At 48.1% G+C, this 25,360-nt stretch overlaps 2 protein-coding genes across 2 annotated transcripts; one reads left to right on the forward strand and one right to left on the reverse strand.

Moving 5' to 3' along the window:
- Positions 1-5,461: 5,461 nt before the first annotated feature.
- Positions 5,462-13,500, forward strand: LOC144738682 (formin-like protein 2). Its single transcript, XM_078621676.1, is given in 33 exon segments — positions 5,462-5,578; positions 6,087-6,170; positions 6,403-6,465; positions 6,467-6,484; positions 6,630-6,706; positions 6,783-6,866; positions 6,937-7,080; positions 7,241-7,367; positions 7,502-7,552; positions 7,554-7,579; positions 7,675-7,768; positions 7,847-7,921; positions 8,088-8,198; positions 8,278-8,427; positions 8,521-8,626; positions 8,951-9,027; positions 9,029-9,162; positions 9,270-9,601; positions 9,848-9,972; positions 10,076-10,278; positions 10,344-10,500; positions 10,502-10,579; positions 10,665-10,733; positions 10,802-10,882; positions 11,040-11,088; positions 11,091-11,168; positions 11,244-11,404; positions 11,577-11,678; positions 11,794-11,886; positions 13,222-13,342; positions 13,410-13,441; positions 13,443-13,463; positions 13,465-13,500. Coding segments are annotated over 33 exon segments (3,276 nt in total).
- A 1,961-nt stretch (positions 13,501-15,461) lies between these two features.
- LOC144738684 (vacuolar protein sorting-associated protein 16 homolog) lies at positions 15,462-24,424 on the reverse strand. Its single transcript, XM_078621678.1, is given in 33 exon segments — positions 15,462-15,603; positions 15,679-15,782; positions 15,868-15,906; positions 15,908-15,965; positions 16,038-16,054; positions 16,056-16,121; positions 16,272-16,328; positions 16,331-16,360; positions 16,621-16,654; positions 17,282-17,320; positions 17,674-17,713; positions 17,716-17,788; positions 19,533-19,630; positions 19,702-19,810; positions 19,888-20,022; positions 20,092-20,200; positions 20,285-20,323; positions 20,417-20,541; positions 21,469-21,600; positions 21,682-21,858; positions 21,919-22,010; positions 22,104-22,173; positions 22,259-22,288; positions 22,290-22,369; positions 22,559-22,633; positions 22,636-22,671; positions 22,736-22,881; positions 23,733-23,821; positions 23,823-23,861; positions 24,032-24,067; positions 24,069-24,124; positions 24,193-24,282; positions 24,367-24,424. Coding segments are annotated over 33 exon segments (2,520 nt in total).
- Positions 24,425-25,360: the final 936 nt, after the last annotated feature.

Genomic DNA, 25,360 nt, shown 5'->3' on the forward strand with positions numbered 1-25,360 from the left:
CACGCACAGGTTTCCCCTAGCCAAAATTTGGATTCCTTTGGTTAATTATTCGGAGGCGTTGCCAGCTCCTCAGAAGGAGACCCTTCCGTACCATTAACGAGTATGTCCAGAGGAATGTGCAGTTCATCCCAGAACTTCCAGAGGATGAGTTTTTCACAGAAAGTGATGGGGTTTCTTGGACGGAGGGAACAGCCATGGATATGATTTCACATTGGATGATATATGTAACTGAATAGGATCAGGCCCTAACCTTGAGGCCCCTGTAGATTTGGCCCTAAACTGGACGTTGCTGCACAACTGGCCCTAATCTGAATTTTTCTCCTCAGCCCTGACCCTAATGCCCTATCCTAACCCCAACCCTTATCCCTAACCCTAACCCTAACCCTAACTCACCCTGGCCCTAACCCTAACCCTAACCCTAACCCTAACCTTAACCCCATTCCAACTCCTGACCCTAATCACAATCCCTGTCCCTTGTCCTAACCTTAACCCCAGTTCCAACTCCTAACCCTAACCCTAACCCTAACCCTGACCCTAATCACAATCCCTGTCCCTTGTCCTAACCTTAACCCCAGTTCCAACTCCTAACCCTAATCACAATCCTATCCCTAACCTTAACCCCATTCCCAACTCCTAACCCTAATCACAATCCCTATCCCTAACCTTAACCCCATTCCCAACTCCTGACCACAATCCCTATCCCTTGTCCTAACCTTAACCCCTGTCCCTACTCCTAACCCTAATCCCACTGCTAACCTCACTTCACTGATTTCTACACATAAATTTACAATAATTAATGAACTCCCCCAGATTAAGTTAACATTCCCTAAAAAGACCATACAATTGATTAGAAACATCCTAATTTATTGGAAAATGTTTAAAAAAACATTGTACGTTTAATTTCATCGACTTGATTAACAATGATTATTAAAATTCTTAAAAACATTAAAATTCATTACAACTATAATTGAAATACTTGAAAGCCTATTTAGAGCTGTTTACAAACACTTAAAGCCTTAAAAAACCTGCTTAAAACAAGTAATTTGCATATAAGACCATGCGCGTCCTTAAAAACTCGGATGGCAAATTGTCCACACACACTCAACATTATAAATAGAGGGTGATGCAGAGGAGAGGCTCATTCTTACCTCGATCGCTGAAGGGACAACATCTCGCGCGCTCTCTCCCTCGTTTCTATTGTGTGCCCAGGCCTGAGGAAGACCCCCATACGGGTCGAAACGTCGCCACCTAGCGGCACACAATAGGAATATCATCAAAACATAACATTTATTCAAAAGTACGGAAAAATTTACATCATTAACATACACACTTACCAGCACCCCCTACCTGTTTGGATGGGCAATTTCTGCTCTCCACTGCCACCTGGGGTAAATATTTAAATACTTAAAAAGTAAAATACATTGAAAACCTATACAAATATTTGAGAAAAGCACAAAACGACTTGGAAACAGAAATCTAAACAAATACTTACCTTAAACCTACACACAAAACCTGCAAAAATACAAAACTATTTGATACAAAAACCTACGCCAAATACTTACCCCCTACCTACCTGAAGGACGTTCACTGTTCTCTACAGGATGGGTACCACCGAGGGATGGACTGTCGTGCGCTACGGGAGAAGGACGTTATCCTCCCCGTGAGCGCTTTTGGGACCAGGGTGGGGATGCCCGTCGCAGGAAGGACAGTGCATCAACTGTGCCCCGTCGGGGACAGTTTTTTTCTCCTCAACCTAACTAACCCCTAACCCTAACCCTAACCCTAACCCTACTAACCCTAACCCTAACCCTAACCCTAACCTAACCTAACCCTAACCCAACCCTAACCCTCTAACCCTAACCCTAAACCCTAACCCTAAACCCTAACCCTAACCCTAACTAACCCTAACCCTAACCCTAACCCTAACCCTACCCTAACCCTAACCCTAACCCTAACTAACCCTAACCCTAACCTTAACCCTAACCCTAACCTAACCTAACCCTAACCTAACCCTAACCCTAACCCTAACCTAACCCTAACCCAAACCCACCCTAACCCTAACCCTAACCCTAACCTAACCCTAACCCTAACCCTAACCTAACCTAACCCTAACCCTAACCCTAACCCTAAACCCTAAACCCTAACCCTAAACCTAACCCTAAACCCTAAACCCTAACCCTAACCCTAACCCTAAAACCCTAACCCTAACCTAACCCTAACCCTAACACTAACCCTAACCCTAACCCTAACCCTAAACCCTAACCCTAACCCTAACCCTAACCCTAAACCCTAACCCTAACCCTAACCCTTAACCTAACCCAACCCTAACCCTAACCCTAACCTAACCCTAACCCTAACCCTAAACCCTAACCCTAACCCTAACCTAACCCTAACCCTAACCCTAACTAACCCTAACCCTAACCCTAACCCTAACCTAACCCTAACCCTAACCCTAACCCTAACCTAACCCAACCCTAACCCTAACCCTAACCTAACCTAACCCTAACCCTAACCCTAACCCTAACCCACTAACCCTAACCCTAACCCTAACCCTAACCCTAACCCCTAACCCTAACCCTAACCCTAACCCTAACTAACCCTAACCCTAACCCACTAACCCTAACCCTAACCCTAACCCTAACCTAACCCTAACCCTAACCCTAACCTAACCCTAACCCTAACCACTAACCCTAACCCTAACCCTAACCCTAAACCCTAACTAACCCTAACCCTAACCCTAACCCTAACCCTAACCTAACCCTAACCCCTAACCCTAACCCTAACCCTAACCCTAACCCTAAACCCTAACCCTAACCCTAACCTAACCCTAACCCTAACTAACCCTAACCCTAACCCTAACTAACCCTAACCCTAACCCTAACTAACCCCTAACCCTAACCCTAACCCTAACCCTAAACTAACCCTAACCCCAACCCCAACCCCAACCCTAACCCTAACCCTAACCCTACTAACCCTACTAACCCTAACCCTACTAACCCTAACCCTAAACCCTCTAACCAAACCCTAACCCTTCCCCGTCGGGGACAGTTTTTTTCTTCACAACCTAACCCTAACCCTACCTAGTGCACTTCAAAAATTCGAATTAACAAATTGTCACATGAAACAAACCCTATAAAAGCAGAGTGATGCACAGGAGTTTCACTCTTAGTTTGAGCACTGAAAGGGCAACATCTCTCACGTGCTCTCTCTGTTTTGGTGGGTGTGCCCAGGCCTGAAGAAGACCCCCATACGGGTCGATACGTCGCGCCGCCCCCTAGTGGCACACACGCCTTATTTGCTTATTGACATTTTTGAACTTTTTTCGAATTTATTTTCTCTTTTTTTTCTTTTATCTTTCTTTCTCTAACCCTAACCTCTAACCTTAACCCTAACCTAATCCAATCCTAACCCTAACCGAACCCTAACTAACCCTAACCCAAACCCTTAAATCATAAACAGGTAACGTTCCACATGCAGTTGGCACAATTATGTCAGCGAAATGGGCGCCATTTGACTGCTACAAACAGATCTGTGTCTGTCTTTGCGATAAAGTGCTAGACAACGGCAATACATTTAGTCTTCGACAACGGCAATACATTTAGTCTTCGCACTGAGAGATAACATGAGTAGGTTACACCAACTAATACAAAACGCCGACATTATCGGGACTGAACTGGACGGTGCTAGGACATGTATGAGAGGTGCACAGTTTTTACAGAACTAAAATTCCTCAAAAGTCAATAACAATCACTTAAATCACAAACTAAATTGTCAAAGTATCAAACACTAAAGCGAATCAGCAACATTGATACTCACCTCAGCAAAGAAGACAGCTCGAACCACGATACTTCAGTCCTCAGTACTCTTCTCAGCAGAAAAGGTCTAGAGGAGGAAGCACTAGGTTCAGAACCTTGGAGTTGCTGTTACCGCCGCCATGACCACCTGCGCCAAACTGACAATTGGATTAACGCACTTGGATCGGCGGTGAGGCAGTATGAGCCAATCACGGAGACTCATGACTGCCACGTGATCTTATGAGCAAGTGACAGCAAAATGCAATTAAGCATTTGAATCGGCAAAACAGAGAGCTGAGCGTAGTGAGGGGAGAAATAAGGAAAATATTGTTTGTAATGAAACCAATCTAAAAAATAATAAATATAATTTCTATATTCTAACACCATCTACTACTAATGTTTTATTTGTAGGAAATAGAATTAATATATCACTACTACAATTATAAGAATTTAATTTTATTTGGAAAAAAATGTAAAAATATATCTCCAGATGTAGCAACAGCTGACTGGTCATTGACTTTCTGCTCCGTCCAACAAAAACTGCTACACTGATCATCAAAGCATTATTCAATCCTCAAGTTATTCATCTTCATTTTAAATACAAACACAAAGAAAATAGAACAAAAACTACAACTCCAACCCATGAAGCAGACAAAGCAGGAAGGAGGGAAAGAGAAGAGGGGAGCGAACATCTCATGTCCTCAAATTCTGCAGCAATTGAATGTGGAAATCACTAACCTAACGAGTCCGGCGAAGAAGAACTGGACAAAGATATTCCCAAAGAAGCTTTTACAAAGTGAAAACCATTAATGAGCTGATGTAAATTCAGACATTTTCTGTCAGTTTACGTGAAAATAAAATTCTTCACTTTGACTCATTTCAGGAACAGAGTTTTTGTAAAACTGGTCTTCAGGAGGTGAAACTAACAACTGAGTACGAAACACGTGAGCTTGACCTTCAAAACGATAGGAGGAAAACTAACAGACAGCATTCACACCTTCACACTGAAAAACATTAATGAAGGTAAAAAAAATGGACACAAACATCATTCATTCATCGTCACAGTGATTATTCAAGCAACACACGCGCACACGTGAAGGGGGCGGAGTCTGTCACAGCAGAAGCTCATTGTCTGAAGGCACAGGAGAGAATGAGAGGGAGGAGGAGGGTCAAGCGAGCTGCACAAAGACTTGGTGAGAGAGAGAGAGAGAGAAGAGAGCGACAGAGAGAGAGGCGGGCGAGAGACACAAAGGACAGCCAAGCCACGTTCTTTCTTCATGTGGGGGAGGGAGAGGGGGAGGATTACCGGCTCATCTGTGACACACGCTTCGACCAACACACATATTTGCTCACACACACACACACACACACACAACAGCCGAGCGACACTTCATCTGGATCAGCAGCAGCATCATCATCACCACCACTGGCACGGACGGAGACAAAGACAGACGCTGAGGGGGCGGGGGCGCTGCATGGAGACAGCTCCCACCATCTGAGGACAGAGAGAGAGAAAGAAAGAGAGAAACAAACAGACAGACAGACAGACAGGCCTTCCTCTCCTCCATGAACAAGTGTGAGATGGGCCGACCACATGTTCCTGCCACTGAATGTGTGCTGAGTGTGTTACTGTAGGTGGGTGTGTTCTGTGTGTGTGTGTGTGTGTGATGGGGAACACAGAGAGCATGGAGAGCCAGCTGGCCGTGATCCGGTCCAGAGCCGCACCAGTTCGACTTCCAATGCCCGACCCGGCCGAGCTTGAGGAGAGGTTCTCCATCGCACTGGTAAAGAACGCACGCACACGCACACGCACACGCACACACACACACACACACACACACACACACACACACACCACACACACACACACACACACACACACACACACACTGCAGGTCTCATGTGGACCGCAGGGTCCATTTGGACCAGGATGGGATCAAACTCGTGTCTTTGTTCTGAGGGACAGAGGAACCGTTCTGCTAAATCCAGTGTTAGCTGAATGCTAATGTAGGTGAGCTAACCTGTGTATGTAGCATACTAGCAGGTTCCAGGTGAAGGTGCTGATGGAATCAGAAGAACATTACAGTGCCACATGTTCCACTGTTGACAAATGTAGAACCTGAGCAGAACTACATCATCCTGAGCAACGGCTTCCAGATTACCTCTGCAGGAAAAAACATCTGTTTGAAGAAAAGACTTGATTGGCAGTTGGGTTGAGCGAACTTTCACTTGATTGGTTGTCTGGTTGGCGGCCTCTGACCTGTTGTCTGATCAGCGATTGATATGTTTCAGAACTCGATGAATCTTCCTCCTGACAAAGTCCGTCTCTTGCGTTCCTATGACAACGAGAAGAAGTGGGAGCTGATCTGCGATCAGGTGGGTCAAAGGGCAAGGTTGATGATGCACCCCTTCAAATATTTACATTTGGCAATGACAATGGATCAACAATCAATGGGCTCATTTGTCAGGAGATATTGAGAAACATGTCTGCCGACCTTTGACCTGTGAACGAATCTTCACAAAGATCCAAGAAGATCATTTTCAATATTCCTTGTCTATAATATTGATTGTTGATTAGACTCATTGATTGGTTGTGTTTGTGTTGTAGGAACGTTTCCAGGTCAAAAATCCACCGCACACATACATTCACAAGCTCAGAGGGTTTCTGGACCCCTGCTGTCACCCGTAAGGTGTGTGTGTGTGTGTGTGTGTGTGTGTGTGTGTGTGTGTGTGGTGTGTGTGTGTGTGTGTGTGTGTGTGTGTGTGTGTGTGTGCGCGTGCGTGCGGCGTGTGCGTGTGCACTGATCATTTGTCTCTATAAAAAAACATCTGCAGAAGTTCAGAAGGCGTGTCCAGGAGTCCACTCAGACACTCAGAGAACTGGAGATTTCTCTTCGGACAAACCACATCGGGTACCTGTCTGTCACCCGTCTGTGTGTGTGTGTGTGTGCGTGTGTGTCTGTGTCTCACCCATCTGTCTTTCTGCAGGTGGGTCAGAGAGTTCCTGAACGAGGAGAACCGTGGTCTGGACGTTCTGGTCGAGTACTTGTCGTTCGCTCAGTATGCCGTGACGTAAGTTGGATCTGTTAATCAACTGTCGACCAATCACATCGATGGACATACCGACCATCAACCCGTGCAGGTTTGACGGTGAACAGGCTGAGGCAGCAGGAGAGAGCTCGTCCATCGACTCGCCCTGGAGTCGCTCCATTGAGGATCTCCATGGGGACTGCAGCCTCCCGTCGCCGTCCTCCTCTGTCCCCAGGGCCGCACGACACTCCATCAGGTGACATCCAGAAATACCATGACACTGATCAGCACGGCAACATGCTACAATTATAATACAACAAAACTGATCAGTACCACAACATGCTACAACAATAAGGGTCAAAAGACTACCCAACTAACTTGGTCTGGTGACTTGTGAACACCTTGTTCCGCTGTAGTTCTACTCTGGTGACTCGCTCCAACACACTGCCGAGTCGCCGCACACTGAAAAACTCCCGACTCGTCTGTAAGAAAGATGACGTCCACGTCTGTGTCATGTGTCTGAGAGCCGTCATGAACTACCAGGTGAGACGGAACCTTCCTTGCTACCTAACGACAACAGGACACAGCAGAACACAACAACAGAACCCAGTAGAACAGACCAAAAGAATCCAGAAGCCAGTAGAAACCCACTCTCACACGTGTCATGTGTTCCTCAGTACGGCTTCAATATGGTCATGTCTCACCCTCACGCCGTCAACGAAATCGCTTCTGAGCCTCAACAACCGGAACCCGAGGTGAGAGATGGACTGATTGATTGACTGATGGACTGACTGATCAACTTATTGATCATTGTTAATCGATCGACTGATTGATCATCATCTTCATCAAGGACCAAAGCGCTGGTGCTGGAGCTGCTGGCGGCCGTGTGTTTGGTCCGAGGAGGACACGAGATCATCCTATCTGCATTTGACAACTTCAAGACTGTAAATACACACATAAAACATGCAGACACACGCAGTGAAATACTGAAGTGTAACAGATGGTTATTGGTTATCGATCAGGTTTGTTCAGAGTCAATGCGTTTTGAGAAGTTGATGGAACATTTCAAGAACGAAGATGACAACATTGACTTTCTGGTGAGAAACATTTCATCTGGAAAATGATCCAGTAATCTCTCTCTCACACACACACACACACACACACACACACACACACACACACACACACACACACACACACTGAATACTACTACTGGTGCTTAACACCAGAACAGATGCTGACTCTTGTTGCCATGGTTACCAGGTGGCCTGTATGCAGTTCATCAACATTGTGGTCCACTCTGTGGAGGACATGAACTTCAGAGTTCATCTGCAGTACGACTTCACCAAACTCAACCTGGATGAACACCTGGAGGTGAACCTGTGTCACAAGACCATCACATGACCAACAGTCACATGGCGGCTGTCTCACCTGTCTCAACTGTCTCCCCCAGAGACTCAAGCACACGGAGAGCGACAGGTTGCAGGTGCAGATCCAAGCGTACCTGGACAACGTGTTTGACGTGGGGACCCTGCTGGAGGATGCAGAGACAAAGACCGCTGCCCTGGAGAGAGTAGAGGAGCTGGAGGAGAACCTGACCAGCGTGAGACAGACAGACATACAGACACACACACACACACACACCACACACACACACACACACACAGGTCTCACACTCACCTGTCTCTGTCCTCAGATGTCCGAGCGTCTGTTAGACGTGGAGAACGAAGCCATGATCAAGATCGTTGAGCTTGAGAAACAGCTGATGCAAACCAACAAGGAGTTGGACAACCTGCGAGTCAGTGCTGTTACTATGGAATCCAACCACCAACACACACTGTTGACTTTGGTAGAACGTCGGTCCACGTTATGAAGGAATTCCTTCTATTTTATCTAGATATTTGACCTGACCTGTAAATGTCATGTAATCGTGACAGCGATTTTCACCCACCAATCCCGTTAAAAAAATCTGATGAGTAAGATGAGTAAATCTCCACTGAGGTTGAAAGGGTTCTTTGTAAGGTCCTTCTTTCAAATGTGCTTGTGCCCTTAGACACTGAAACAAACTCCCACAGGGGCTGCTGATGATGATGTTGATGGTGGTGATGATGATGATGGATGATCAGGTGTTTTCCGGTACCTGTCCAGGGACGTGTGCGCCAGCGCCAATACACAAGTTCACACTCTGCGGCGAATCGTGCGCCGAGAAGGATCAGACTATACGCCGGCAGAGTCGTCTGGAGCGGCAGCCGCAGGAGGCGGTGCAGACCCAGAGGGGGGAGGGTGACGGCAGGGTGATGGACTATGCCTCCCCCTCCCCCCCGCTCTGCTCCAATTCGTCCCCCAGGTAGGGCTGGCTTTAGCAACTGATGACAACAATCAGACATAAACTATCAATTCTGATCAATTCCAGCCCAGAGACTGTTGCTTACCACATGGGGCCAGTGGTGGGCGGGGCTTCGGGGTTGCCAGCTCCTCCCCCCTCCCCCCTCCCCCTCCCCCCTCCCCCGATGCCAGTCACAGGTGATTCACAGGACAAGATGTGTGTCGGAAACACCACCAGATAAACAATGACACAGTCTCATCTTCTCTTCAGTGTCCAATGGCCCCGCCCCCCCCACCACAGGCCCCGCCACCTCCACCCCCACCACCTCCTCCGTGTCGGAGCAGCGAGCTCTCGTCCACCACCCCTCTGCCCCCCCCACCACCCCCTGTGGCCCCTCCTTTGCCAGGGTCGGGGGGGTCGCCCACCGTCATCTTCAACTCCGGCCTTGCAGGTGAGGCGGCGCTACAACGATCAATTGATCAATGATGTCACTGATTAATGATATCAGAAATGCTGAGTCATCATGTGCTGGTTGATGACATCATCATGTTCTGAATTTGTCCAAACATTTGTTTCCTATCGTCCTGCCACCAGAGGGGGCACTCAAGTTATTCTGTAAGTTTACAGTCCCCCGTCTGTCCGTCCGTCTGTCTGTTCCCCCGTCCATGTTCTGTTCTCTAACTTTGTCCGTGTGCAGCGGTGAAGATTAAGAAGCCAATCCAGACCAAGTTCCGGATGCCGGTTCTGAACTGGGTCGCTCTGAAACCGAGTCAGATCAACGGGACGGTGTTCAACGACATCGACGACGAGGCCATCCTGCAGGTAAGAGGGTGAGAGGGTGACGGAAGGTGAGAGGGTGGGTGAGCAAGCGAGCGAGCGGACCCGTCCCCGGTCTCAGGCAGACTTGGCCTTGTGGCATCCCCAGGACCTAGACGTGGAGGAGTTTGAGGAGCAGTTCAAGACAAAGGCCCAGGGTCCGGCTGTGGACGTAACGCTGGCAAGGCAGAAGCTTCCTCAGAAGGTTCCTTCCAAAGTATCTCTATTGGACGCAAACCGAGCCAAGAACCTGGCCATCACACTGAGGAAGGCGGGTCAGGGGTCAGAGGTCATCTGCCACGCAATCCACACGTAAGATCGCCTCAGTGTCTGCTCAGCTGCCGACTGCTGCCCCCTTCATTGCTGTCTGTCCCCAGGTTCGACCTGCGGACGGTCCGTGTGGACTTCGTGGAGTGTCTGATGCGCTTCCTGCCGACAGAGGCCGAGGTGAAGCTGCTCCGTCAGTACGAGCGCGACAGGAAGCCACTGGAGGCGCTGAGCGACGAGGACAGATTCATGATGGCGTTCAGCCGCAATCGAACGTCTCAACCAGAGAATGAACATCATGACCTTCATGGGCAACTTCAGCGACAGCACGCACATGCTCACACCCGTGAGTATAGAGGGCAGGTGGAGGCGGGTGGAGGCGGGTGGAGGCGGGGCACATCTGACCTCAGACACTTTGTTTGTTTCCGTAGCAACTTCACGCCATTATCGCTGCGTCGGTATCGATAAAATCATCGCAGAAACTGAAGAAAATTCTGGAGGTCAGAGATTCTGGAGACAAACAAGCAAATGAGTTTGCTGTTGTATTGATGTTATCTGTGTGTTGTAGATCATTTTGGCTCTTGGAAACTACATGAATAGTAGCAAGAGAGGAGCAGTGTACGGGTTCAAACTGCAGAGCTTAGACCTGGTAATACACAGGCACACCGTACCACACACACACACACACACACACACACACACACACACACACACACACACACACACACACACACACACACACACACACACACACACACACACACACACACACACACACACACACACGCTGCTTGTCTTCCGTCCAGCTCCTAGAGACCAAGTCAACCGACAGGAAGCAGACGCTGCTCCATTACATTGCCACGTGGTTCGAGACAAATATCCGAGCGTGTCGCCATTCTACAATGAGCTACACTACGTAGACAAGGCAGCTGCAGGTAAGTCCGCCGACGACGGCAGGTCATTGGCCCAGTGGTGGCGTCCCCTCACCTGTACGCCGGCGTGTTCCTCAGTGAGTCTGGAGAACGTGCTGAGTGATGTGAAGGAGCTGCAGCGCGGCATGGAACTCACCTGGAGGGAGTTCAGCATGCAGCACAACGGCACACTCAAGGACTTCATCAGCCGCCACGAGTCACGACTCAGCAAACTGCAGGAGGATGCTCGCATCGCACAGGTACGAGCACAGCACTGCCCCTCTGCTGCAGCAACAGCTGACAGCGATAACAGCAGCAGTAAAAGTCAGTGAGAGGAGGAATAGCAGGTTTCTTCAAAAGCATTTTGCGCTGAGACGCTGAACAGTCTTCCCTGTGACGTCGCGCACGCGTATGTGTGTGTGCGCGCTGCAGGACGCCTTCGAGGACGTGGTGAAGTTCTTTGGAGAAAGTTCAAAGACGATGCCGCCATCAGTGTTCTTCCCAATTTTTGTCAGATTCATCAAGGCGTACAGGGTGAGTTCGCTGTACACACACACACACACAAAGTTATCGCTCATTACAAAAACTGTGATCAATAGTAATACTACACGGGAGTGTTTGCACGTGGCTGCATGTTTGTGTGTGTCAGCTGGCAGAGGAGGAGAACGAGCAGAGGAGGCGTCAGGAGCAGATGTTGCTCGAGAAACTAGAACAGGAGGAGCAGCAGGAGGAAGAGACAAAGGTGAGACTACACACATGCATAAACTCACGCAAACTCCTGCGTAGTGATAGCTGCTACATGCTACACACCAACACCCCTAGTAGTGGAGCAGATAGTGAAAGAATCGTTCAAATACAGGCTAGGTAATACAAGCATGAAATTTGGTACATGTACTCTTCAAATCCCACTCTTTTCAAAATTCCGCTGGCCACACAAAATTCAGCGGGCCCCCAAATCCAAGATGTCCGTCCAGAAATGTGTTTTTTCCTTTATAACTCGAATGTATTGATTTTAAGCCCCGTATATGTTTTGAAGTTGAATACAGTTGGGCACTGTGGATATTTAGAGTTTCTCAGGTCCCAAATCTCACTTGCTGTTGCTCCTGCCCCCTGTTTTTTTAGTGGGATGCTGGTCCCATGGAATGATGGGTTGTGGTCAATGTTATCCATCACCGCAGAGGTGCATCCCAATTTGGAAAGGAGCTTACCATCTGCCAAGGGGCTTTTACCTCATTAACCAAATAACACACATTCCTGTATGGGATACAACTAGGTTAACCTACACCTAGCCCCGATCATTCATCCAGTGCCATTTAAGTCCCATGAAGCCCTGTTGCCCTCCCGCGCTGGCACACATTGTCAATTCAGGTGCAGCTATCTAACTATATCTACTAACGACCAACTATGGTAGACTAGCTAATGAACATGGGGCTGTCAGACAGCATTTTGGACACTAAACTAACTTGCTGGGTTAAATCATAGGAAACTGGACTTCTGGTTTACTTGAAGACGTTTCGCCACTAATCCGAAAAAAAATCACTGTCAGACAGCATTTTAGACACTAAACTAAACAATAATACATGGCTAATGAAGCATTAATACATCTAGATCAGACATTGAACCCCATGCTGAGTTGCACAGCAGTGATGCCACCAGTTGTGCCCTGGTTGTGTGCTGACATTCACTCGACTGCGTTTGTAAGCTTTTATCAATAACTAAATTCCGTACTGCAATGCCCCCCGTTGGATTCATAGACCAAAAACATTCATGCCAAAAATTAATGTTGTACCTATATGCTATATCTGAAGAACCGTAATGGATACAGACATGCGCTTGGTCCCAAAATATCTGCAATCCCCAACTTTATGTTCAACATCAATACATATATGGGGCTTAATATCTATGCGTTTTCAGTTATAAGGAAAAACACACATTTCTGGACAGACATCTTGGATTTGGGGGACGCCACCTTGGAATTTTGCATGGCCAACAATATTTTTGAGATGAGTGGAATTTGAAGAGTATATGTTCCACATTTCATGCTTGTTATAATTTGCAAGTATCTGCTCTATTACAGTCTCCATCCCGTGGTAAACGACAGCAGCAGGAGCTAATCACGGAGCTGAGAAGACGACAGGGAAAGGACAGCCGCCATGTTTACGAGGGGAAGGACGGCGCCATCGAGGATATCATCTCAGGTACGCGCAGGGCAAGTACACATCAGCTGTTTCCTGCTCATCCCTCATTGGCTCTCTGTCTATGCAGCTTTGAAGACGGTTCCCTTCACCGCTCGCTCGGGCCAAACGCAGCTCTCGCTTCCTTCTGTGACCCCGCACACTCTGACGAACATTACTGATTGACAACGGCACATGGCAGATGGCTCCGCCCACCTCAAACTGACAAGACCAATAAGCACTTTGAACATTCCTGACGACACTTCCACCTAATGGCATTGTCTCCTGCGTGTCTGCTGTCCAGACACATACTGTTCTCTGACCTCTAACCCACCAGCAGACACGTGGCCAGCATTCAGTTTGATCGTGACTCAGGATGCCAAAGCCAAGCTAACGCTAACAGCGAGCTTAGGCTGAAAAAGAGCTGAGACTAGGAGCTAAAATTAACAAGGACCTGAAGATAACAGGAGCGAATGCTCACAGACCCTTCTGCTGATTGGTTTGCCATCAGCGACAATCAGTGAAGTGTATAAACGACCGTCTTCAGCAGAGATCGTCATCAGGACATTAATCAGAGCACCCTGAATGAAGGTCTGGTTAAGTCAGGGTCAGCAGGTCTGTGCTGGATCTGGTTCCTGCAGTCTGTAGATCTGGATCTTGTACAGGGTTCTACTCCTTCCATTAAACTATGTTCTTACTTACTGTGTCCTGACCTTCATGGAGTCAGACAGATCTTGTAAAGTGGGTCTGGTTGTGGTTCCACGTGTGAGACAGGAAATAACCTTGTTCTTTCCTGAGGTTTTCTGTTGTTAGCCAGCAAGCTGCTAGCAAAGCATTGTACCGTGGGAGTTAGTTGATGTCACGTGACGTTCTGACCCATTTGGAACCAAGATGGTTCCTTTCTTCTCGCCAGACGACTTTGTGTCCATTCAATGGATTCCATCCGGATTCCATCGTCATTCCCAGCTGGTCACCTGACCGGCGCCTGTGGAATGCGACAGAGAAAACAGGAACATCAGCTAGTGATGCACCTGAAGTGCACCACAAGTTGTCCTGCTCATCACTTTCCTCACCTGCTCCTCTCCACCCGTCTCACTGATCCTCACCTGGTCCCTATGTTTCCAGCCGTCCTGTCTCCAAACCCACCATCACTTAGTGAGGAAAGAAGTGACGTCCAAATTGAACGAGCACAAGTTTTTCTACATTTTCTAAAAACGTGTTTTACATGTGATGTAAATAAATACTTCAACACACCTTTGTTAACCTTTTTCTAACATGAAGTAACATAACTACATACACGCACCTTCACAGTGATGTGATGGTGCTTCACATCCCGGCGGGCTCCGACAGAAATCAACTCCGGTTGGTACTGTTGGATCCTCCAGTGCCAGTCCGGGTGAAGGATGGAACGACGCAGTAGTTGTCCAGCAGACCGTTCAAGTGCTTGTGTGTGTTCTGCAGCACGCTGTATGCTGCTGTTTCGAAGCGAATTAATGGACATGTGGTTCCCACAGCAACAATCGCATGATCAAACGAAGCTTCATTGCGTCACACATATGTACAGTATGTGTACATATCTGGGGGGGGGGGGGGGGGGGGGGGCATTTGAGTGCTTGAATCAGTGTCAAATAAAAATATTATTCAGACAAATACGGTGATGTCATGTGTTTCAGTGAGCCTTATGTGTTAGCTGTAGCTAATAAGCTAAGGCTTACCACGAACTGAGGCTAACAGGAGCTTAAGCTAACAATGATCTGAAGTTGTGACCAGTGTGAGTCAGCTAAAGGCTTCGACTCGACTTCAGCTCCATCAGTGACTACTGACACATTCAAAACCGTTTGGGATCTTCTAACTCTGGACGAAAGAATCCACTCCATTATATCACTGGACTCTACTAAACGACTGGACTCTACTGGACAATGGCAGTCAAGTGGACACGCCCCCATCCCCATCCCACACACAGCATTCACTGATGACAAGGACGACCTGCATGCAAGTGTGAGGAGGCGGAGCATAGAGGCCTGTGATGCGTTCAATGCACCACTGAAGAAGAAAGCAGGATGAGCAAGCGTTCACCGATCAGTGACGGGATTGTTTATTTTGCACAGCAACAAGGTGAGGTGGGTGGTTGCCATGGCAACAATCACTTCCTGGCAGCAGAGGATTTGGCTCGTGTCAACCTGTCAATCAGCAGCCGCTCAGATGTGGGGCATCTGCTGAGAACCGCCGCCATCTCCGCCTCGTTCCGTCGCTCGATGGCGGCATCAGCTGCTCCCTCCAGATCGCTGAGGAGAATGTCACAAGGTCAGAGGTCACGTGGGTTCTGCCAGGGTTCTCGAACACTGGTTCTCCAGGCTTACCTGACAGCGAGGTGAGCTTTGACCCTCTGCTCAGGCGTCACCTTGGAAACATACTTCTTGGCCTCATACCGGTTGTTCCTCTTCATGCAGACATCCACAAAGGCCTGGAGGAGACACAGAGAACCTTCATGAACCTATGGCAATGCTGCCAATGTCAGACTGAATGATGGGGATGGTGCGGGGCTTTACCAGGTAGCCAATAGGAGACTTCTTGCTCTTTGAGAACTTCCTCCAACTCTTCCCACTCCTCCTTTTCAGCCAGAGATCTCAGTTTCAACCACCAATACCTGCACAGGTTTGTGACAGCTATCAGTCAATCACAGTCAGAGTGTGCTGACATCACTTCCTGCACACGTCACCTCTTGTCTGGAACCTTTGAAGTCCCGGTAAAGTTGTTCTGCCTGTTTGTGAAGTCCTGATGCCAGCAGAGCCTCCATGGTCGCCTGCACACAGGAAGTGAGGTCAAAGGTGACATCATTGGCTTCCTGCAGACATCGTCGTTTTGTATTTCAACGTCAATATGGTCAGCTGACCAAGGTGTGACTGAAGCCATCTGATATTTAGACCCCAGTCGCCCCGTCCAGTTTCTCTACCTGCAGGGATAGCCCCAGTAGCCCCGCCCCCTTTCTCGTCATCCAGTCTCTTCTGGAGACCGCAGCAGCTGCATCTCATCCTCGCTGGCCTGCAGGAGGTCACAGGAGGTCAGTGTTGTGCTGTTGTTGTCCTGTAGTAGTGTTGTAATAGTTTTAGTAGTGCTGTAGTAGTACTGCTGTAGCAGTGTTGCAATAGTGTTTGTAGTAGTACTGTGGTCGTGTTGTTGTCATCCTGTTGTAGCAGTGTTGCAAGAGTGTAGTAGTGTTGCAGTAGTACTGTAGCAGTACTGTTGTGGTGTAGTAGGAGAGCTGTAGTACTGTAGTAATGTTGTATAGTACTGTGTTTTACTTTGGCAGCCAACTCATTCTTTGCTTTGCTGAAACTCGTCTGCAGCTTTCTTCAGGAGAGACAGACGGGTTGTCCAACCTCTGGGAAAGGTAGACAGACAGGTGACAGGTTGTCATTCAGTCAAACAGGTGACAGGTAGATCAGTGTTCGGATCTTTCAAAATTTCAGCCCTCCGAACAGGCCTTGACAGGCGGCACGCAAGATGATATACCTGTAACTGTCTTCAGCTTTTATTCATTTTTAACAACAAATGACTACGTTATAAACATGACACAAGCATAGTTACAAAAGAATTGAAAATTGTACCTACTACACAGCAGCTCTCATTTACAAATATTATATATCTCTACTGAATGATAAATAAATGTATGTAACATTCCTTGAAGCAAACAAGACTGTTATTTTACTGGACAAACGAGTTTCCATAACGAACACCGTATTAAACATAACAGACAAGCACTCGGCTACCGCAGGGACTACACTTCCCAGCAGGCTTATGTACTCCAGGCACATGCGCGAAACCATTCCCTCGCGAACACCCAGAGCTACCCCTAACACGGCCTGTGTTTCCATTGTTGTGCATTTTATGTACAACAACCAGCCGCTAGCCGAGCGAGCATCCTATTACGTCTCGGCCAACACAGATGACTGTAAAAGCTACCGGGAGCTAGCCGAAGCTAACCAGCTCAACTGAGACTCACTTGAACTTTAGCGTCTACAACTGCAGGTGAAAACTTACTACAGCGCATCGGCGAGCGCGCGGATGTCATCACACAACAGTTAAAACGATTTAAACAACGTTAATAGGCTAACGTGCATTTCGCAGTTACTACCTACCCCTACCCTCGGGTCTTGCGCTCCTGTTGACAGTGTGGAATTCAATGAGCTGCCGCCGTAAATCAAACTACCTATGACAGCCGTAAAATAACAGTCAACTTATAAACCGGCGTCAGATGTTCAGTACAAACAGATGAACTGCCTCGACCCATGAACTTGTCCCAACTATTTTAAAATCATTGAAAGTAACCCAAAAGTCTTGATAGTCAGACAGACAGGTTTTGTACCTTCTCTCTGTAACAGGAAGTGATGTAATGTTTGCCAATTCCTGGTGGTCGTCATCCTGGTTCAACAAATCCTTCAACGTCTCCACCTCCTGTACTTTACAGTACTGAAATTACACACAGTAATGGTGCGGTCAGGTGGGGCAGGTGAGACCACGCCTCACCTGCCGTCATAGAAAGAAAAAAAAATGGGGACATGGAAAAAAAATTAAAAGGAGAAATGTATCCAGAGATTTGCACTCTAAAGTTATTATCCATTTAACTGAACCAATTTTACATAATGTTTTCTGAAAATAGCTGAATTTTCACATGTCCTGCTGAAACATCGAGAGGTGACGTGTGGTTGAGGCAACAGCTGCATGGGCCTCACCGGGGATTGACTATCACTGCAGCTGGCTGCGAGCAGGGAGACCGATTGATGTCTCTCTTTTTGTCACTGTTAACATGTTCAAACTCTTGCTATATGAACTAAATTTCCATAGTTGAACCATTTCCATAGCGGATGTACACAATCTACAGTGTTTCTTTTCTCAACAACAGTACGTGTGTACCGCTGTGTGCTGATCGATCGTAAAACGGCTGTGAAGAGACTTTTTATAGGTGAGTCCAGACATTCTCTTTGCGACTCTGTCCTCAGCCGTAGAGCAATGAACGATTTTCACAGTCACAGACTAAAAACTCAAAGTCAGAGGGAAATCTTGGGCGTTTTACTGGAGTCGTGACGCACTCCCGTCATCTCGATCGTATAGCGTAAGGTGGTGATCTCAGATGATTTCAATCCTTCTTTTCCTAGTCTTTCTTTTCCTAGTCAACAACCAATAAATGAGATCTAACAAAATTGGAATCTAGTTGTAGTCTTATAAATAGTGACCCTGTAAGATTCTCACTCTCTGAATGACGTAGATGGAGATGATGTACATTACGTAGATGACATAGCCGTAGATGCAGGAATTAAAACAAAAAATTGATTTTTGACAAATTCTTTTTCAGGTCAGTTCATATTCCCCCGCAATGCACTGCACCATGCTTTAAGAATGGGACCTTTTCTGCTGTGCAATCGCTTTCCAAAAGGTTTCAAGAAAAAAGTTAAATGCTGCATTAGCCCTTCTGTTCTGTAATACAGCATTGTATTAGTTGGAAGAAAACTTTAACCAACACTATTTAAATATTGGAGACCAATAGCATTGTATAGGAGGAAGGTGATTTTGACAACAAAGCTGTTGACCCCTATCCTAAGACATTAGGATCTTGTCCATGTTTGCATTCGTTGACTCGTCAGCATTTAAAGAGAACAACTTTCTTTGTAGTTCAGCTGACTATTCAATTTGGTGTGTGTCCATTAGAAATGGACAATCTGGAGAGTGCACTCGGATCTTCTGCAGCAGCAGGGACTGATGGGAGCTGACTGCCTGGGAGAGCTTTGGGATGGGGGAGGAGCTCACACAGCACCCTATGGCCCTTGAGAACAGAAAGGAACTGCAGAGCAATACATGCTGTTGACTCGGCAACTCGCCACCAGAAAAGTCGCGAGATTTGCTTTTTTGAAAAAATGTTGCTGGACAAGTCTGGAAAGTCACTAAATATAGCGCTAAAAGCTGGTTGGCAACACTGTAGAACAGATCCTTCACTGACAGGCAGGGGTGAACGTGCCCTCCTCTGTTTCTGATTGGCTTTATCCATTTACAACAGCGTCAGTTTCATGCCTAACATGATTTCACTAGATAGTCAAAACTGAACCACAAGAAAATGCACATGCAACTTTTTTTTTCCACTGTCTTTTATCAAATGACAGAAATCCATCTAGAGATGGAGAACTTCAATCCGTGCATTGATGACATAGAAGAAGCATACCTGTCTGTAGAGACTGAGAGCAACTGGCTGGTTCCTAAGCGTCATGAAGAAATCACCTCTGTTCATCTCGTTCTTCAGGTAACTGACCACCGTGTACACTGAAACACACAAACATGTGCACACATTGAGTGGCAGGGAGCCGGGCAGGGGGTGTGGCTACAGCACATACCCAGGTCAGTGTCTCCGCTCTCCACTGCCTTGTTCAAAGCCAGGTGACTCCTCTTCATCTTCAGCAGCAGTGGAACCTGCTCTCCTGAGCGCGGCTCAAAGTCCAAAAGCTGCAACACACGTTCACACCTTGACTGCGAATGCTGACTGGGAGCTTGGTGTGGCCACACGCCTTCACTGTCCGTACCTTGATGGCGAGCTCTGTGCGGCCACATTCGAAGGCTTTGGCAGCAATGTGTGAGTACGAGACTCCAGGTGAGTCTCCCACCTTCACACACACCGCTCGGGAGATGGCCTCGTCTGATAGGTCCTTCTGCTGCACCTGGACACACCCACAAGGGGGCATTAGTAACAGAGCGAGGGGTCAGAGGCAAGGTGGGGTCAGATGTACCTTGCATGAGGCCCAGTGGCGGAGAACTCTGCTGACGCCCTGATGATCCGGAATCTTCAGGTAGCGACAGATTTCAACGGCCAACGGAAAAAACTGTCGGTATACCAGCCTGAGAGACAGACAGACAGATCACAGACAGACAGACAGATGGGTCCCAGACAGAAGAACGTGTCAGAGAAAAGTGCTGACTCACCTGTCAATCAACACCTGCAGAGTCATCTGTTTAAATCTGAGGTCAAAGGCTAAGGTATGGTGACCTGTGTGAGGGTACTGGGTGTGTGTGAGGGGCAGACCCAATCCTTAGTATGTGTGTGAGGATACTGGGGTGTGTGTGAGGGGCAGACCCACTCCTCCGTCCCTCACAGCATTCATCACTCTCAGTTCTCTGCACGTGTTCACGAACTGATCCGGATTGAAGTCAGACAGGAAACACTTCCCAAAGGACGCCGCCTGGTAGTCACACACACACACACACACACACACACAAAATTTAGGTGCACACCAATTTGTCATTGCAACGCCTTTAACTTTAACTAATATGTGAATGATTTTTAAATAATAAGAATAACGTGTAGAAAAATGCTTGTCTTTATTTGAAGTTGGAAATGTATAAAAGATAGTGTTTAAAAAGATTAAGCAACATAAAAGCATTTCCAAATAAACGTGCTTGTGCTTAAAATGACCTGATCATTACAGCCTGAGCTGAAATGCAGCTGGGAGAGGGGACACTTTTTCTACACACTTGTCATGATATATGGTGTGTATGGTGTGTTTTTACATGCTGTGTTTTTTAAAGTTCACACACTCCCACACTCCTTACAGTAAATGCAGTGCATTTTGGGTTAAGTTCCTTATCGTACCTCAACCCAGGAAATAGTTTCATCCAGTCCTGTCTGAACGAATACAGTTTGGGCTTTTTCCTTTCAGAGTCGGGGCCAAGCTCTGTCTCAGACTCGGTTATCTCCTCTGGTTCAGACTCTGCTGTTGCTGAGGCACCGGGGCTTGGCGTTGTAACCGTAACAGTTAATGGTTGTAACCGTAGGCTTACTTTTCTTGATGAAATAAAGGTCAATGTTCCTTTTTGTTCAGTCTGCTGCTGGCACTCAGGTCGCTTAAACACGCAACCATGAACAGGACCATAGCCAATCAGAGGCACAGACCCGCCCCAGTCTGTCTCTTATTGGTTTTAGACCACAATATGATCCGAACAGGAGTGTGAGTTCAGTCATAGGAGAACACAGAGATGATGCTCTGGAGAGAGAAATTAATTTTTTCACCCAGGCAGCATCAGTGCGACCTACAAAAATAGTGAGTCATGCTCTTTAATTTTTTTTGGGGCGCCAAAAATGGTGTGTGTGTGTGTGTGTGTGTGGTCACCCGCAGCAAAGCCCTCTGGGTGTTGGAGTCGTATTCATGTGCTGCTGCCTCCACACACTGTCTGACGGCCTCTTCCAGCACCGACTCCTCCTTCACCTCCCGCAGGTACTCGTCCGCCTTCTGGCTGCACTTCTACACACACACACACACACACACACACCACCTTATACTGGCGGTGCACATCCAGCAGCAGACACACACACACACCCCTACCTCGTACTCGCGGTGTGCCTCCAGCAGCAGTGCTCCAGGAGCCATTGAGGCGATCTTGAAGATGTCCTGACAGACCAGAGGAACTTCCTGCAGCAGCTCCTGGTGGGTGGAGCTGATGATTCGAACACCGTCAATCTCTCCGACACACACGCACGGATCCTCGACGGGAAACCTGAGCTGGAGGTCAAGGTTCAAACAGGTAGGAGGATCTGCCAGCTGCTCCACTGAGAAAGATACTGGATGAATGTCATGACACACTCCCACCACCAAGAGGAGCTGTTCCCACATCAAAACCACAGACGGCTGCTGGGACTGAGGTCTGCGACACCCTGCACAGGTACACGGGTACCCTCAAGGGTCACTGTGAGTGTGTGTGTGTGGTGTGTGTGTGGTAGGCAGGCACACAGACAATGTGCACTGACAGACAGGTACCCACCACACCATCTGTTTGGGCGTCGTCCTCACTGATGTGTCGATCTCACTCAGTTTGTCCTACAGGGGTCAGAGGTCAGGGGTCAGGGGCCACAGACACCTGCCAGCTGAGGGGAGGACATGAAGGGGGTGAAGCAAGCTTCACCTGCAGGTGGGCGGGACCTGTCCACAGTTTTTCCCGTGTTGGTGAACAGAGCCAGTTGTTTGGACCCGAAGGACAGACCCATGTGGACTATGGAGTCCAGAGGACCCACACCTGTCTGAAGAGGTCCACAGGTACACACCACTGTCTGTCGCCTAGTCTGAGGAGGTCAAGGGTCACACCACTGTCTGTCGCCTGTCTGAGGAGGTCAGGGGTCACACCACTGCCGCCTGTCTGAGGGAGGTCAAGGATCACACCACTGTCTGTCACCTGTCTCCACCCCGAACCCCCAGTCTCACCCACAGCGGTTGCAGCCGGTGTTGTCCAGGACATACAGGTCGTGTCCACTGGCCAGCAGGACCTTGATCTGCCGGTCTGGGTGAGGACGACCCAGGACGACGGCGCCGCCTGGAGACCTGTGGGGGAGGGGACACCTGAGTACATGTGTGTGGCCCGTGAAGGCTGGCAGCAAGCTCTCACCTGGGACAGCGGGGAGCCTCCGCAGCTTCAGGTCCTCAATATTGGTCACCACAGTGAAACGGCAGGAGCCTGTTACTATGGCAACGCCCGTCCCATACGGAGAATGGAACACTTTGGCCCTCAAGGACCTGAGTCTGGACCACTTCCTGTGAGACAACACCCAGGCCATGGCTTAGAAAGTAGGTGACCGGGCAGGTTAACGAGTGGGTCTGTTAACCCATTATAGACAGGAAGTGGAGTACATTGTCTTCCTATATGATGGGACGGTGGCGTGTCTCTTTCTACCTAAGGACAGGCAGTGTTGCCAAATCCTGAATTAAATAAACCTAGAACTACCCATGGACTTTCTCCTGTTGAGTCCGGTGTGTTCTGTCCTGTGTATTCCATCCTGCTCTGTAACGAAATCTGTGGATGAGTTGCGGTTCTTTTTTCAGTGTGGATTCAAAGCAGTGAAGTGTGTGTGTGTGGGGGGGTCTGCTATCTGCTCCGGATGTAGCAGCAGGGACTGATGGGAGCTGACTGCCTGTGAAAGCTTTGGGACGGGGGAGGGGCTCATGTAGCACCCGCCGGCCCGCTGAGAACATAACGGAACTGTGGAGCAATAGGTGCTGTTGACTCAGTGACCTCCAGGTGACCACCACAAAACTCTCCTTGAACACTAGAAAAAAGTCACTAGATTTGTTGCGAGTTGCTTTTATGAAAACATGTCACTGGAGGGGTCTGCAGCAGCAAAAAATCTTTGCACATGTTTTTCTTAGGCAGGCACATTGGAGAGTGGACAAGTCCAAATGAATTGAAAAAAGTTCCCCAAACACATGGCAACTTGCAGAAAGATTTATTACAACATTTCAGTACTAGACCTTGTCAAGTAAATGATTTGTGTCAATAGAAGGAGTGGCTATATGAAAAAAAATCACTTTTCTACATTCCATTAGCCTAGACAGAGGAAATAGGTGGAAAAATACATACATACATGTATGGAGCAGGTCATCCAGACGTACCATGTCCCATGCTGAAGTGTCTCTTGAAGGATCCAAACAGGTCATAGATCAGAACAGAACCGTCTTCTTGGACACACAAGAGCTCAATCACTCACGCTCCAACCCAAACCTGGACCACAGGGCCACTCTTTCCACTGGGACGGGTCAGACAGACAGATGGGTCAGTACATGATTTGGGAGACGTGCCAAGTACTACCACCTGTACCGATGTGTGGTTCTGTGTGTGTGTACAGGTACCTGTGTGTGTGTGTGTGTACACAGGTAACGGTGTAAGTTTGCAAGTGTGTGTTCCTACCGGGAACCCAGCGATGGAAACACCAGACGCAGAAAAAAATCTCCAGCTGAGGACGAGAACTTGGTGAACGACGTTGAGGTTCTCTGAGGAGAGCTGAGGACAGAGAACGTCAGTGTCCTCTGCGTGCGTGTGCGTGTGTGTGTGTGTGTGTGTATCTGTACCTATCGGTCCTCCGTAGGGAGCAGCAGCCACCAAACAGTCCCTGAGTCCTTCTCTAAGGTTCCACCGCATCTCATACAAGCTCAGTTTTACTACACACACACACACACACACACACACACACACACACATTAGCCATGGCTAACATTAGCCATGAGACCAAAGAAACAAAGAACCCACTGACCGATAAAAGGCTTCTCCAAGCGGGTTCCAGTTGGCTGTGACGAGCGCCATGTTGGTTCCTCCGGACAGATGTCCTCAGATGTCTACTACCGTCCCTCACAAGTCTTCCACCGTCCTCAGACGTCTTCCACTGTACTCAGACGTCTTCTACTATTCCACTAATCCAACTTCGTCCTGCGGCAAAGGTGGTGGTGCCCTGGAGTCTCCACCCAGGGAACAACTTGGCCCAGCAACAGGCCACAGACGTTTTGTCAACAATTCACACCAAAACAAGGAACCATCAAGGCTGGGGCCCACGTGGGATGGGATCCACCAAAGAAAGAAGGAAAAAAACAATCTGAAATCAAAAGGGTGAAGAAAACCTACTCCAGTGACACAGGGGACCAAGGAAGGAAGGAAGATACAAGTCAATGGAGACCCACACCAAACGAAAGAAAACTCTACAGGACAGGACACGATCAATAAACCTGATACCTGGACCCAAACTGAAGATAAACTAAAAGTCAAATGATTACCGAGTTTACAAAAATTCTGAGTTTACATCTGTGAAGTGACAAAATGGGAAAACTTAAACCAAGACTCCGTGCGGGTCCAGTACTTAGATTCCCATGGTCGAGCGCACTGCCGCTAGTGCTGGGCGGATCGATCTAAATATCGATTCCAAAGTGAGTAATGGTATCAGATCGATACTACTGTGATGGGATCGAGTTTTTCTTCTGTAGTCCAGCACTTTCCTACATTCTCCTCAGACCGCCGCTTCTCTGTGCAAACTGCGCACCCCCCCACCCCCACCTCTCTCTCCCCGCTGCTCAGTGCTCACTCACAGAAGTGCACACTTAGCCCCACCCCCTATCTGGCTGCTCAGTGTCTAGATGCTGCGAACAGTGCTGACCACTGATCAAGAGCCAAAGAGGTGTATTTAACTGTCACTGGCCATGTCACCTGATGACAACTGGGAAATGAGCTGACAACATTTTGCTCTGAAAC

The sequence above is a fragment of the Lampetra planeri genome, unplaced genomic scaffold, assembly GCF_965212315.1.
Source record: "Lampetra planeri unplaced genomic scaffold, kcLamPlan1.2.h2 scaffold_1124, whole genome shotgun sequence".
NCBI classification, from domain to species: Eukaryota; Metazoa; Chordata; class Hyperoartia; order Petromyzontiformes; family Petromyzontidae; genus Lampetra; species Lampetra planeri.